This window comes from Eptesicus fuscus, chromosome 7 (assembly GCF_027574615.1).
Source record: "Eptesicus fuscus isolate TK198812 chromosome 7, DD_ASM_mEF_20220401, whole genome shotgun sequence".
Lineage (NCBI taxonomy): Eukaryota > Metazoa > Chordata > Mammalia > Chiroptera > Vespertilionidae > Eptesicus > Eptesicus fuscus.
The window spans coordinates 96,495,484-96,508,536 of NC_072479.1; the positions used below are offsets into that span (position 1 = coordinate 96,495,484).

Genomic DNA, 13,053 nt, shown 5'->3' on the forward strand with positions numbered 1-13,053 from the left:
TCCTAATCAAAATTTCTGTTTCAGGTTCTTCTGCAGCTTGGGCTTTGGCTGCCAATGCCAGATGGCACCATTTCTGAGGAAATAGCTCGCTTTTGCTTAGAAGTAATACCCACAAACAATGCCAAATTAGCATAAGCAAATGTCAGTGAGTTAACACAAAGCCAACACTCTTTCTCTCCTTTCTTTCCTTCCTAGGCCATGGGTGTTGAGAGTGACCAAGAAATTGTGCAGATGATTGGAACAGAGGAGCACGTGATGGCTGCATTTGGGCCCAGTTTGGAAGAATGCCAGAAAGCTCAGATTTTCACACAGATGCAGGTGTGTCTTTTCATGTTGTCCTTTACTATGAAAGGGAATTGGAGATTTAATGCGGCTCATTGATAAAGCATGAGATGCAGTGACTTTGGGGGCGTAGGTATGGGAGGGGTGTTGGGGAGATGGAAGGAGTAGTAGAGAAGCATCTCTGACTCATGTATTTAGGGATTGGAGGAAGAAGTGGGCCTAGACAAATCATCAGCCTATGGTGCCTAACTTAGAAGGGGTGATATGTGGCCAGGAGGCGTTTGTTCTGATGTGATAGGAAGTACGCTCTTTTTTCCCTATTTGCCTGAGTTGTATCTTTTATAAAACTACAGCAACTCTAGTGTAGAAGGCTTTTTTTTTTTTTGCATTTCTCTTTCTTATCCATTTGTACTCCCTACTTCTAATTGCTTTTCACATCTACTTGTAATGTGATTTCTATCCCTTTTCCTGAATTCCCAGTGTTAGCAGGACAAGACCAGATTAGAGACCCCTTTACCACTACAAAGCCTTCACTGACCTGCTGAGGCACTCCTAGTTGGAACCTGGGGATTTTAGGACAAGACACAAAGATGACGATAGGGATATATATAGATATATATATAACAGCCATACTTAGAATTCTTAGTCCAACATTTGTAAAGTGCTTTGCTAAGTGGAAATCAATGGTGACATCCCTGGGAGCCATCCAGCAAGGTGGGAATTCCCTACTGTAGAGGCACATATCAGTGAGTTAACACAAAGTGAGTTAATACTCAGGAACTGGTGCAGTTGGAGGAGATACACTCTGTCTTTTAGAGCTGTGCAATGCCCTGGAAGAGCAATTTGCCCTAATGATACCCCAGTTTTTTATTGATCCATAGGTAAGTTGTCTATTGTGTGGGTTACTTATATCAAGGGATAGATTCTAGGCTGCTTTTTTCTTGTCACCTAGGATGCTTGTAGAGATAGCATTTTCCCACTTATATCGGTTAGTGTGTGCTCTGAAAAATCAAACTCACCTTGATATTTTCAAAGACTGAGTCTAACATTTAGAAGGTTACTGCCATATGTAAGTACATGTAATTTCAAAGCACAAATCAGTAGGGATTGTTCTCATCACCACCTTCCTCGTTTTCTGCAGTTAACTAATAGTTGACTCTAGTTATTGGGCAGGAAAAGAGGTTGGGACTTAGGAGATTCTATTTTGGGTCTTTACTGAAAATGAAGTATTTAGTGAACATGAGTCTTTGTAGCAAACTGAAATTATATTATCCAAGGGTTCCTAGAACATGAAGAGGAAAATGTTAAGAAATACGCAGGTACAGGTTCAGTGTGAGGAGATATACTTTATCCTTTAAAGCTGTGTAATGCTCAGGAAGAACATTTTGCCTTAATGATACCCCAGTGGATTCAATGAGATCTATTATTCATTTTATTACACACATCATCATTGGTGGTCACATAACCCGAGCATCATAAAGCTGTTTTGAGCAGGGGCTAACAGTGCATTGGAAAATTACTCATCTATTTCTCATAAATAGGTATTGACAGAAAATTTGGAACTGGAAGAGGAAAATTTAATGAAGACAGTTCAGTTTAGGGAAAACCCAACTGCCTATCTGTTTCTGGACCACCCTCATCCCCCACCCGCCCACACTGCTGAGTTAATCAGTTACTTAGTTACTACTTACTGCTAGGTTATTGCCACAAGTATTTACAGGGTCTTAGTTTATCTTATGTTCTTCTTAACTGAATCAGAGAAGTTACAGATGGTGTATTATAGACTTGTATACTGAAACCTATGTAATTTTATTAACCAATTTCTCCCCAATAAATTCAATAAAAAGGAATAAAAAGATGAAAGGAATATATAGTTAGTCAACAAAAAACACAAATGTTTCTAACATGAGAAAAACAAGCAGGAAGTTTAAATTTGAGATGGCTTGTACTCTATGCTGGATTAAGACATAGCTTAATTATTTGCTACTAATAAAAGGTTGTAGAGCCCTGACTGGTTTGGCTCAGTGGATAGAGCGTCGGCCTGTGGACTCAAGGGTCCCAGGTTTGATTCCGGTCAAGGGCATGTACCTTGGTTGCGGGCACATCCCCAGTGGGGGGTGTGCAGGAGGCAGCTGATTGATGTTTCTCTCTCATCAATGTTTCTAACTCTCTCTCCCTCTCCCTCTCTAAAAAAATAAATAAAATATATTTTTTAAAAAATGTTGTAGAGATGCAAGTAATCCAAAATGCTTAAGTCAAACATATATTAGGAGTTAGGGCAACATGAATATCTTATGTTATTCTAAATGAAAATCTAGCAAGTACACTTTATTTATGTAATAGAATTTTTGACGACATGGCATTTTAGTGGATTGTTTAAAACCAGTGTTTTGTTTTTAATGCCTCCCTTTTAGTCTCGCCTCCTTTTTCTTCTGCTCACAAAGCCTTTTTGCTCTATATTGGTTATGTACATTTTACATCATTCTTGCCAAGGGATCTGGTGTATAGAGAAGAAATGATTTATTCCCTTTTGGGGAAGATTTGATGCATCTTGGCCTATTTGTAAACAGACCGGGCTCTTACCTTCACACTATGAAACCCTGGTAACGTTATTGGATATTCTAGAGAAAAGGTGACTTTCTGCTACATTAGAAGTAGTACCAGGTGTCCCGGTGTTCTTTGTTTCTTCCTCAAAAAGTGAAGAGTCTTTAGCCTTTTCCCCAAGGGAACTGGAAGAGCAAAATTTAATGAAGACAGTTCAGTTTAGGGAAAACCCAACTGCCTATCTGTTCCTGGACCACCCTCACCCCCACCCGCCCTTACTGCTGAGTTAATCAGTTACTTAGTTACTACTTACTGCTAGGTTATTGCCACAAGTATTTACAGGGTCTTAGTTTATCTTATGTTCTAATGGCCTTTTAATAGGGAAGATCCTAGGTTTGATGCCCAAATCTTACCACAGAGGAGTTCCAGGCACTGTACTTGTCATTAGGAATCAAAGAAAAAGATGACACCACATTTAGTAGGTGAGAGACATACATGTAAACAGACAGTTAAAATATAGTGTTATCTGAATGCTAATGAAAATATTTAATTTTTCATATGTAAGAAATTAAAATAGAGAAAAAGGAGTGGGGTTACGAAAGGCTTCAAAGAGGAAGTGATACCTCATCTAGGTTTTGAAGCATGGAAAAGAAATTTCTCAGGCAGGTAATTGGGGATAGGACTTTTAGGATAAAGAATCAGGAATCCCAACTTTTTCTTCTTACTAACTGAAAGCCAGTGTAAAAAAGAAAAATGCATTCATTGTTGTTACAAAGTAGTAAGAACCATGTGATCCTCTTCTTTAAAAGCTTTTTATTAAAACATTTTAACATACACAGAATATACAGAATAGTATTATGAGCCCTCATGTACCTGTCATCCAGCTTCAATAATTATAAACATTTTGCCATTCTTGTTTCATCTAAATCTCCACTTACGCTCCTCTCTCATTACTTGATTAGCTTTTAATATTTCATTTTTAAGAAAACTTCATATATACTAAAATGTACCAGTTCTAATCATATAATTTTTGTAAGATATAAAATATTGCCATTACCTCAGAAAGTTCCCTCATGCCCATTCCTAGTCAGTTTTCTCCCCCGCCCCCCCCGCCACTGTTTTAATTTTTTTCACCAGAGGTTAGTTTTGCCTGTTCTAGAACTTTATATATATGGAATTATGCAATATATACTTTTTTTGTGTCCAGCTTCTTTTGGCTGAGCATACTGTTTGATATTCATCCAAGTTGTTCCTTTTTATGTAATTTATTCATGTGGTTTATGTCTTTTTATTGCTGAGTAGTATTCCATTGTATGAATATACCACAGTTTGTCTTCTCCTGTTAACGGACATTTGGTTTGTTTCACTCTTTGGCTATTATGAATAACGCTGCTATAAGCATTCCTGTGCAAGTATTTGCCTGGACAGGTTAGTATTTTTCTTGGATAAATACCTAGGAATAGCATTGCTGAATCAAAGAAGTTGTGTATATAACTTTTATAAAATTGGAACTACCAAATCTTTTTCCAAAGTGACGGTACCATTTTGCAGTCCCACCAGCAGTGTACGGGAGTTCTGATTGCTTCACATCATCATCAACATTTGGTGTTGTCAGTCTTTTAATTTTAGCCATTTTGGTGGTATCTCATTGTGATTTTAATACGTGTTTCCCAGATGACTAATGACATTGAACACTTTTCATGTGTTATTTACTTTGTGAAGTGTCTGTCCAAATCTTTTGCTCATTTTCCTTACTGAGTTGTTCTTTTATATTGAATTTGAGTCCTTTAAAAAAATATCCTGGATATAAATCCTTGTCAGTTTTATGTGTTGCAAATATTTTCTCCCAGTCCATTGTTTCCCTATTATTTTAACTGTCTTTTGATGAGCAGTCTTTAATTTTGATAAAATCTAATTATCAAGAGGTTTTTTTTTTTGTTCACTTGAAAAACATCATTGATGAGAGAGAATCATTGATCGGCTGCCTCCTGCACACCCCCCCCCACTAGGGATTGAGCCCTCAACCCAGGCATGTGCCCTGACCCTGACCGGGAATCAAACCGTGACCTCCTGGTTCATAAGTCGATGCTCAGCCACTGAGCCACGCCAGCCGGGCACTTTTTCTATAACCAGGACCCTTGTCTTTTTGCTTATAGTGTTACATATGGCTAGGTGCTTCGTAAATTGTCTTCGATGATACATTAAACATTATTATACTATATTCTGGTTTTTTTTATAGGCATTAAAATATATAGGGAACAAAGTAAGAAGGCAAAGGATGTGGGGAGGTGGACCAAAGAAGACCAAAATAGAAGAAGCAAGAGAACTCCTGGCTTCTACCATCCTGACTCATGTACCAGTGAGTACCTGTGCATGTAGAAAAAGGCTTTACCTAGTTTCCTAAGATTTTTGTCTTTCCAGACAAACCAGTACAATTACTTAACCAATTATGATTTAACTTACTGATTGAGCCAGATTTATTCATAAGGATTTCAGGGTTTGTACTAGAGAAGATTGAATAGAACATTTGTGGGGGATTCATTAATCCAATAGATAATTGAGTGCCAGATGATGTTTTAGTACTATTCCTGTTATCTATTGTTGCATAACAAACATTTCCCAAACTTAATGGCTCAACATAACTGCTTATTGCTATCTCTCATGGTTCTATGGAGGTTTGACTGGGCTCAACAGTGGGAGAAGGGCTTTCTCATCGTGGGTCTCATAAAGTTGCAGACAGATAGCAGCTGAGGCTGGAGTTATTTGAAAACAATTGGGCTGGACATCTAAAATGTCTTCACTCGTATTTCTGTCTCCTCAGAGCTTTTCCAAGTAGTCCCCTTTTCCCCAACAGAGTGTCCTGGACTTCTCATGTGGTACTTCAGGACTCTAAGAGGAGGTAGAAACTGCTAGTTTACAGGCCAACACAAGGAGATGATGGATTCTACCCCTAATGAAAGAGTGGCATGAAGCATTATAGAAAGGGAAGGAGTTGATAGTGGTCATCTTTGAAGAAAAGCTACAATAGGTACTGAGTACAAACATGAAAAGTCATCATCTCAGCTCAGGAAGTTTATAGACTAGTTGAATTTCTTTGAATAGCAAGAATCATAACAATTGGTTTTTTCCTTATTTAAATATTATAGCATTGGTTCTTTTCTTGAGGCATCTTAAATTATAATATACATTGTCTCAAAATTTTTCTCTAATTTCTGATTACAGGTGAAAGAATTCAATTTCCGAGCCAAATGTATCTATACTGCAGTGATGGTAAGAAGAGTAATTCTGGCCCAAGGAGATAATAAAGTTGATGACAGAGACTATTATGGTAACAAGCGATTGGAGTTGGCAGGACAGGTAATTTAATTACTTTATGTCAGAAATCTTATTTTCTTTAATAAAAATTAATTTTGTATTAATTTTAAATAGGAGAAAGATAGTTGAATGGAATATACGTTCATATATAAACATTTCACATGACTTTCTATCTCTTATGCATTTCTTTATGAAAACTATCTTCTTTAAATATGTTACTAGTATATTACTTATATCTTTTGTTGAGATGTTTACCCTCATTCAATGTAATGTAGGAAATGAAGTATAACTTTAAGTAATATTTATTTATTTATTTATTTAAATCTTCACTTGAGGACCTGCTCACTGACTTTAGAGAGGGGAAAGGGGAGCAGAGAGAGAGAGAGAATCGATCAGTTGCCCTCTGCACACGCCCCTACCAGGGATCGAACCTGCAGAGTCACACCAGCCAGAGCAGTAACATTTATTATTGATCAGCTTCCATATGCCAGGCATAGTCCTAGGAATTGGGAATACAGAAGGAATAAGACAAAGTTTCCTTTTCTCGTAGTCCTTAGTTATTGAGAGAGGTGGACAATAAACAAGAAAACAATCTCCTAACTTTTGGTGGCATAGTAGAAGTGGGTTAGTGAGAATGTCTCTAATCTCATTTTAAGTTTTAGCTGATAAATTATATCTTATTCTGAGAGCATGTACCCCTTTCAACTGGATAGTAAGTATCTAAAAATCTTCAAAACTTAATGTTTCAGCCTAGCTGGTGTGGCTCAGTGGTTGAGCATTGACCTATGAACCAGGAGGTCACGGTTTGATGCCCGGGCAGGACACATGCCTAGGTTTAGGGCTCTATCCCCGATAGTGTGTGCAGGACGCAGCTGATTGATGATTCTTTCTTATCATTGATGTTTTATTTCTCTCTCCCTCTCCCTACCTCTCTCTGAAATCAATGAAAACATATTTTAAAAACAAACAAACAAACAAACAAATAAAAACACCTTCATGTTTCAGCACTTAAATCAGAAATTGCCTTTAAATCAAAGAGCTAGAATATGCCAGAATATAGACTTGGCTACTTTTGATATTTTCTATTTGTCTTTGGTTTTAAAGAATTGCCTTCATGTGGATGTACTGTGTAGGGTTCGCTAAGTTCTTAAATCTGTAAATTTATGTCTTTCAGCAAATTTGAGAAATTTTTAGGGTTCATTTCTTTAGCTATCTTTTTTTTACTAGTTTCTCTTCTTCTGACTCAAATTATATTATTAGACACTTGGATATTGAGGCTCTGCTAATTTTCTTTTCAATTTTGTTCTTCAGATTGGATAATTTCTATTGATGTACTTTCAGGTTTACTTATTTCTTATGTCGTCTCTAATATCCTGTTAAATAATTGTCCAGTTTAGATAATTATTATTTTTCACTACTAAAATTTTCATTTGGGTATTTTTATAGCTTCTGTTTTTCTACTGAGACCTCTTTGTTCATTCATTGCAATCATATTTTCATTTATATCCTTGAATTTTAAAGCTACTTCAGAATCCTAGTCTGCTAATTCCAACGTCGCCATCATCTTATGATCAGTCTCTTGATTAGCTTTTCCCTTGAGTATGGGTCATATTTTTTGTTTCTTCATAGTCTAATAGTCTTGGATTGTATCCTAATGAACATTATGGATGATGAGTTGTAGAGTGTCTAAATTCTGTCTTATTCCTCTGAAGAGTGTTCTGCTTATTGTTTGTTTTAAGGCAGTTAACTTGGCTGTAAACCTCTGAGTTCTGTCTCCTTGCATCAAACAGCTGAAACATTTTATTTAGTTCTTTTAATCGCAGTTGGGATGTAAGATGCTCTTTTTGCTATTCTCATGGTTATTTGTCTTACCAATTCAAACAAGTATTTTTAGTTTTTAAATAAACAATGTTATGATTTAAAAAATAGAACAATAAATTAAGCATTAACAAATAGCAGATATTAAAATAAAAATCACAGTATACAGTAAAAATGCTTTTTAAAATAACATATTACCATTAAATGGGTTGCAGACAATTATAAGAAAGTTTACAGTGAAAATGAATCTTCTACTTCTGACCTCCCTTCCCACCTGACCCATGACCCCGTTCCCTAGTTTCCCTCTCCAGTGACAGTCCCTTTTCCCTTTCTTTACTCTATCCTTTCAAAGACATCTTATGTATATACAAATACCTTTATTAACTATCACTTTAAAGTTGTACTATTAGAAACTCTTGGCTTGTGGACATTCAGGCCTATGTGTGAATTTATGTTAACTTTTATGGGCCTCATTTTTTAGTCCTTTGTCAGAGGCAAGTTTGGAGTCAGGCTTTGCAATTTTAGAAGAAATCATATGCTAAAACAATTTGTCCTCATTAATAGGAAACAGATATTCAAAGCAGTATATCTGTGAATGTTGCTTGGCCATTACTGCCAATCCTTCTTACTTAAGGGGAGATTTAATCAGTGAAATGCATGTGTTGCTATAGAAATTGACATATGCCTGCTTTTGTGTATGTACTTTTTAGTTTTGAAAAATTTCACGAATACAAGATTATATATAATGTGTATGTGTGTTTGTGTATTAAAACTCATAAAACAAGTATTCACATGTCCTAGCTCATCTTAAGAGTTAATATAGAACTAGTACATTTGACTTCTCTGTGTACCTTCTCTGATTCTTAGCTGCTCTTCCTATCTGTCTGTCCTGGAGGCTTGGGCCTGGTGCCTGCCTGTTCACCTAGTGCAGTGGTCGGCAAACTCATGAGTCAACAGAGCCAAATATCAACAGTACAACGATTGAAATTTCTTTTGAGAGTCAAATTTTGTAAACTTAAACTTCTTCTAACGCCACTTCTTCAAAATAGACTCGCCCGGGCCGTGGTATTTTGTGGAAGAGCCACACTCAAGGGGCCAAAGAGCTGCATGTGGCTCGCGAGCCGCAGTTTGCCGACCATGGACCTAGTGGAAAGAAAGCAACCCCTACACATTCCTGTGCATTTATTGTGAGATTAGGTGAAGCACAGGTCCTTCTCCCAGGAGCATCCCTCAGCAGGCTTGAGCTTCAGATGTGGATTTCAAGGTTTTTAAAGCATGTACTCTTACTTGGAATCCCAACATTAAAATAGATAAAAGTTGAGCTTCTCTGGTTGAAGTGGGATGTAAGAGCTTGTTTCTCTGCCTATTCGCCCTTTCCCTGAAAACCCTGTGTGGAATTCATAAACTTTGTTCTGTCTGCTCTGTAGAACTAAGTTTAGACTCCAGCAGGGCTAATGGGGTCCTTGATGATCTTGCCCCTGTACACCTTTTTTGTACGCCTGATTTTGTGCCAAGGTGAGCACTTCCATCTCCTTAAACACACCATGATGCTCTTTGATCATTCAGTGCCTTTGAGTTATGCCTTCTGCCCAAGTCTCCCCTCCCTTATCTCCCTTCCCCCCCTCCCCCTAATGAGGAGCTCCTATCCATTCATCATTCTTTAAGTCATCCTCCCTGAAGCCATCGGTGAACCCCAGGAGTAGTTAATTGCTCTGTTTTCCAAATGCCCACAGCACTTTGTTCAGGTCTTTATTTGCATGCTGAATTACTATATAATTCTTTACCTGCACGCTCTTTCCATCTATAGACTGTAAGCTTATTGAGGGCAGGAGCCATTTATATTCATCTCTCTATCTCCAGATAAAGTACTCTACACTGAGATACATTGGCTCCTGAGACTTTATGAGGCACCTGCTCTCAAGAGTATGCATTTTGGTAGAAGAGACAATGAACAAGTAAACTGTAAATAAATGTGGTAATTTTAGATAGTTATAAGTATTTAAAGAAGACTAAAAACTGCTAATGCTAGAGTGGGGTGGGTGTTGTGGGGGAAAGGGTGTTAGGATGGTCAGGAAAGATCTCTGAAAAAGTTATATTTTTAAGCTGAACCCTCAGCTATGCCAGCTAAGACTTGAATGAGGTGAAGCCAGTCTCACACAACCCTGGGAACTGCATTCCAGCAAGAGACCCAAGCAGGGGTATCCATCCCCAGGTAGTTCTGGTGCTGGAGAAAGTGGGAGAGGATCACTGTGGCTGGAGTGCATGGGGTGTGGAGGTGGTGAGAGATGACATTGGAGAACTAGCTTGTAGGTCATGGAAGGGGGTGGATTTAATTTTACATGCAGTGGGAAACCATTGGAGAGTTTTAATCAGGGAAATGATGCAACCTGATTTTCAGTTTAGAGAGATCTGATTCAGAGATGAATAGGCCAGGAGTGGAACAGTTAGGAGGCTATGGCAGTATTCTGCAAGGCAGATGATGGTAATTGGGAGGGTAACCAGCAGATACTACCACAACTAAAATTTTTAAAACTAAAATTATAGCAATTTTAGGTTTGGGGGAAAAATTAATGTCTGAATACTTGGGAGGTTCTATTTGGTTAATAGCTGATGCTAGCAGGTGGGTTTTGGCCACCTTCAGGTGACGACTGTCCGGGGGTATGGGTATCCCCACCACCATCAGTCCCAATTTTTACAGTTTTTTAATTGGAAAAAAATCATGTGGTTAAATGAGTTCATTTTAAAAAAAAACTTGGTTGTTTAGAGGAATAAGGAATGGAGTCAGGAGAGGGTAGAGGAGAAACTGTCCTGTTGCTTAAAAAATTAAAATTAAAATGAGGGGTTCCCATGTGCAAGAAAACATCACTTTCTAAACAATGTAAAGACATAGAAGGCATTGTGTTGGCTAAAATGTGTAAAAACAATAGCTGCTAATTTCCCACCCCATGGGATGAGGGAGGATAAATGTGCTTTAGCTTTAGATAACAGAGCTGTATCCACCGGCCAAACGGGTCCACAGAGCTTTCCTTCAGTCTTGCTGCCACCTGAGGGCTGGCAGGCCAGCTGCCAGTAGAGGTGTTAGCAAAACCTACCCAGTTCAGGCTTAATCTTTTCACCTACCTTTTCTTTTTCCGTAATGTGTTCATTATTTGCTGAGCATTACTCTATTCTTTGTCTGCAATTTTTTTGTTTCTAATGCAGCTTGCTTTGTATGGGTGAGATATGGAACGGCACCAAAATCCGGCACCCTGGAAAGCCAGGGATTTCCACCCTGTGACAAAAGAATGCCGTCTTGACTTCAGAGATTGCCTAATCCCAGCTGTTCTGATAATGTAATTAAGGCTGCCTAATGTCTTTAATTTTGCAACCAGTTTGTGTGAAAAGGAGAATTTGGCACTCTGAAAGCTTAAACACTAAATAGCATTCTCAAGACACCTAATTAGAATTCTCTGACATTAAGCTAATTGGTGAAACTGTGTTTCAGCAGCTTAACTTCTTTATTAATTTTTTTAGGATTTTCATTGAAAATCAATTGATGAGCTGTCAGCATTTTTTCCTTAAATATAATGTGCTCTTTAGTACTCCTGTCTTAAGCAAACTGAAAGGCCTCATACTAGCAACGAAAGGTATTGAATATTATCACCAGCATTCCATCCCTTTTAATCATTTCACTCTTGACCTAAATAATGTGGCTTATTGTGTGATTTGGCCTTGTGAACTGGAGAACTCACTACACTGTGAACTGGAGAACATTTCTCTTAAATTGAAAGAAAATTCAGGGGTGGAGACATATATTAATTAGGCAGTAGTTCTGATGAGTGTGCTCTTACTTTTTACCTGTTTAGTACCAGGAGCATTTCCTTGTGTTTGAATCAGGGGGCTACAACACATTCAGCTGGGATTTAAAAAATCCTTGTCATAATTTGAGACACAAAAGTCTAAGTGTAAGAGACTAATTAAAATAGAGCTGAGCTGTTGTGTTGTAGGCTAAGGCCATTTGCTTCTGTTCAGAATGCTTATTCAAGTTCTTTTTGCAAGTTTCCACAGGAAGTTGCTGAAATGGGTTTCTTCCTCCCTTCACCCCTCTGCACCTGCTTCCATTCTCATAGGCTTTCTTTCCAGGAGTGAAACTGCTGGATCTGAGTGGAAGAAAGGATTAAGCTCTTTAGAGGAGGAAATTTTCTATTTAGAACTGTTCTGACAGGATAAATTCAAGTCCAGAATCTTGGCTTTCCTATCTGCAAAGTCGGTTCTAATAGAAAAGTGGAAGCTGTGTCTAACTTAAGGGGGAAAAGCATAATGTCACATTCTACTTGGGAAATTCTTTCTTCAGTAATGACTAAAGAAGATTCATTGGCTTTGAATTTTTCATTATGAGTCAAAAAAACTACCAAAGGGTAATAAACATTTAAGAACATAGTATGGAATTTAGAAAACCTTAAGCTTTCAAGATTTCACTGAATTTCAGAATTCCTCTTTATGTAAATAATTAGTGTATATTTTCCTTTTTAAAAATATTGACATTCTTATTAACATTTTCTGGCATCCATAAGCAAGAATTTCCACAAATAAGATTGCCTAGTCATTGGAGTCAAGTTAAATCTTCAACTTGAGTGGAGAATGTCAAACTAGTTTTCCAAATATTTGTTCATTGCATTGTACCTGAGTTGCTGATAATCTTCATCCTATGACTTAGTATCAAACTTTTAAATTTTTGTCTAGATTATCTAATGGGTGTAAAGTGGCATCTCCTTGTGATCTTAATTTGCATTTTCTTCATTACTAATGAGGTTGAGCCTCTTTTACATGTGGTTATTGACCATTCTTGTTTTTCTTCTTTGAAATACCATTTGAGTTGTTGCATTTTCCTTATTGATTTCAAGATTTTTTTGTGTATTTGAGTTCCTACTTTGTTTTTCTTTGGTCAGTTATATGTGTTGCTGATATCTTTTCTCAGTCTGGATTCTTTTTCTTTAAAACAACAACAAAACTTTGTGGGATCTTTGATGTCTAAAAGTTTATAATTTTAATTGTAGTCAGTTTTGTCAAGCCTATATATTTTTAAATACTGTCTTTTTATATTTTAAATCTATG

At 37.3% G+C, this 13,053-nt stretch overlaps 1 protein-coding gene across 1 annotated transcript in view; it reads left to right on the forward strand.

Annotated features, from left to right (window-relative positions):
* POLR3B (RNA polymerase III subunit B) overlaps nt 1–13,053 on the forward strand; it is a 99,176-nt gene that overhangs the window by 24,681 nt on the left and 61,442 nt on the right. Inside the window, exons 10-12 of the mRNA XM_054719444.1 lie at nt 196–318; nt 5,066–5,185; nt 6,049–6,183. Of these exons, the coding sequence (XP_054575419.1) occupies nt 196–318; nt 5,066–5,185; nt 6,049–6,183 (378 nt within the window). The remainder of the gene's footprint in view (nt 1–195; nt 319–5,065; nt 5,186–6,048; nt 6,184–13,053) is intronic.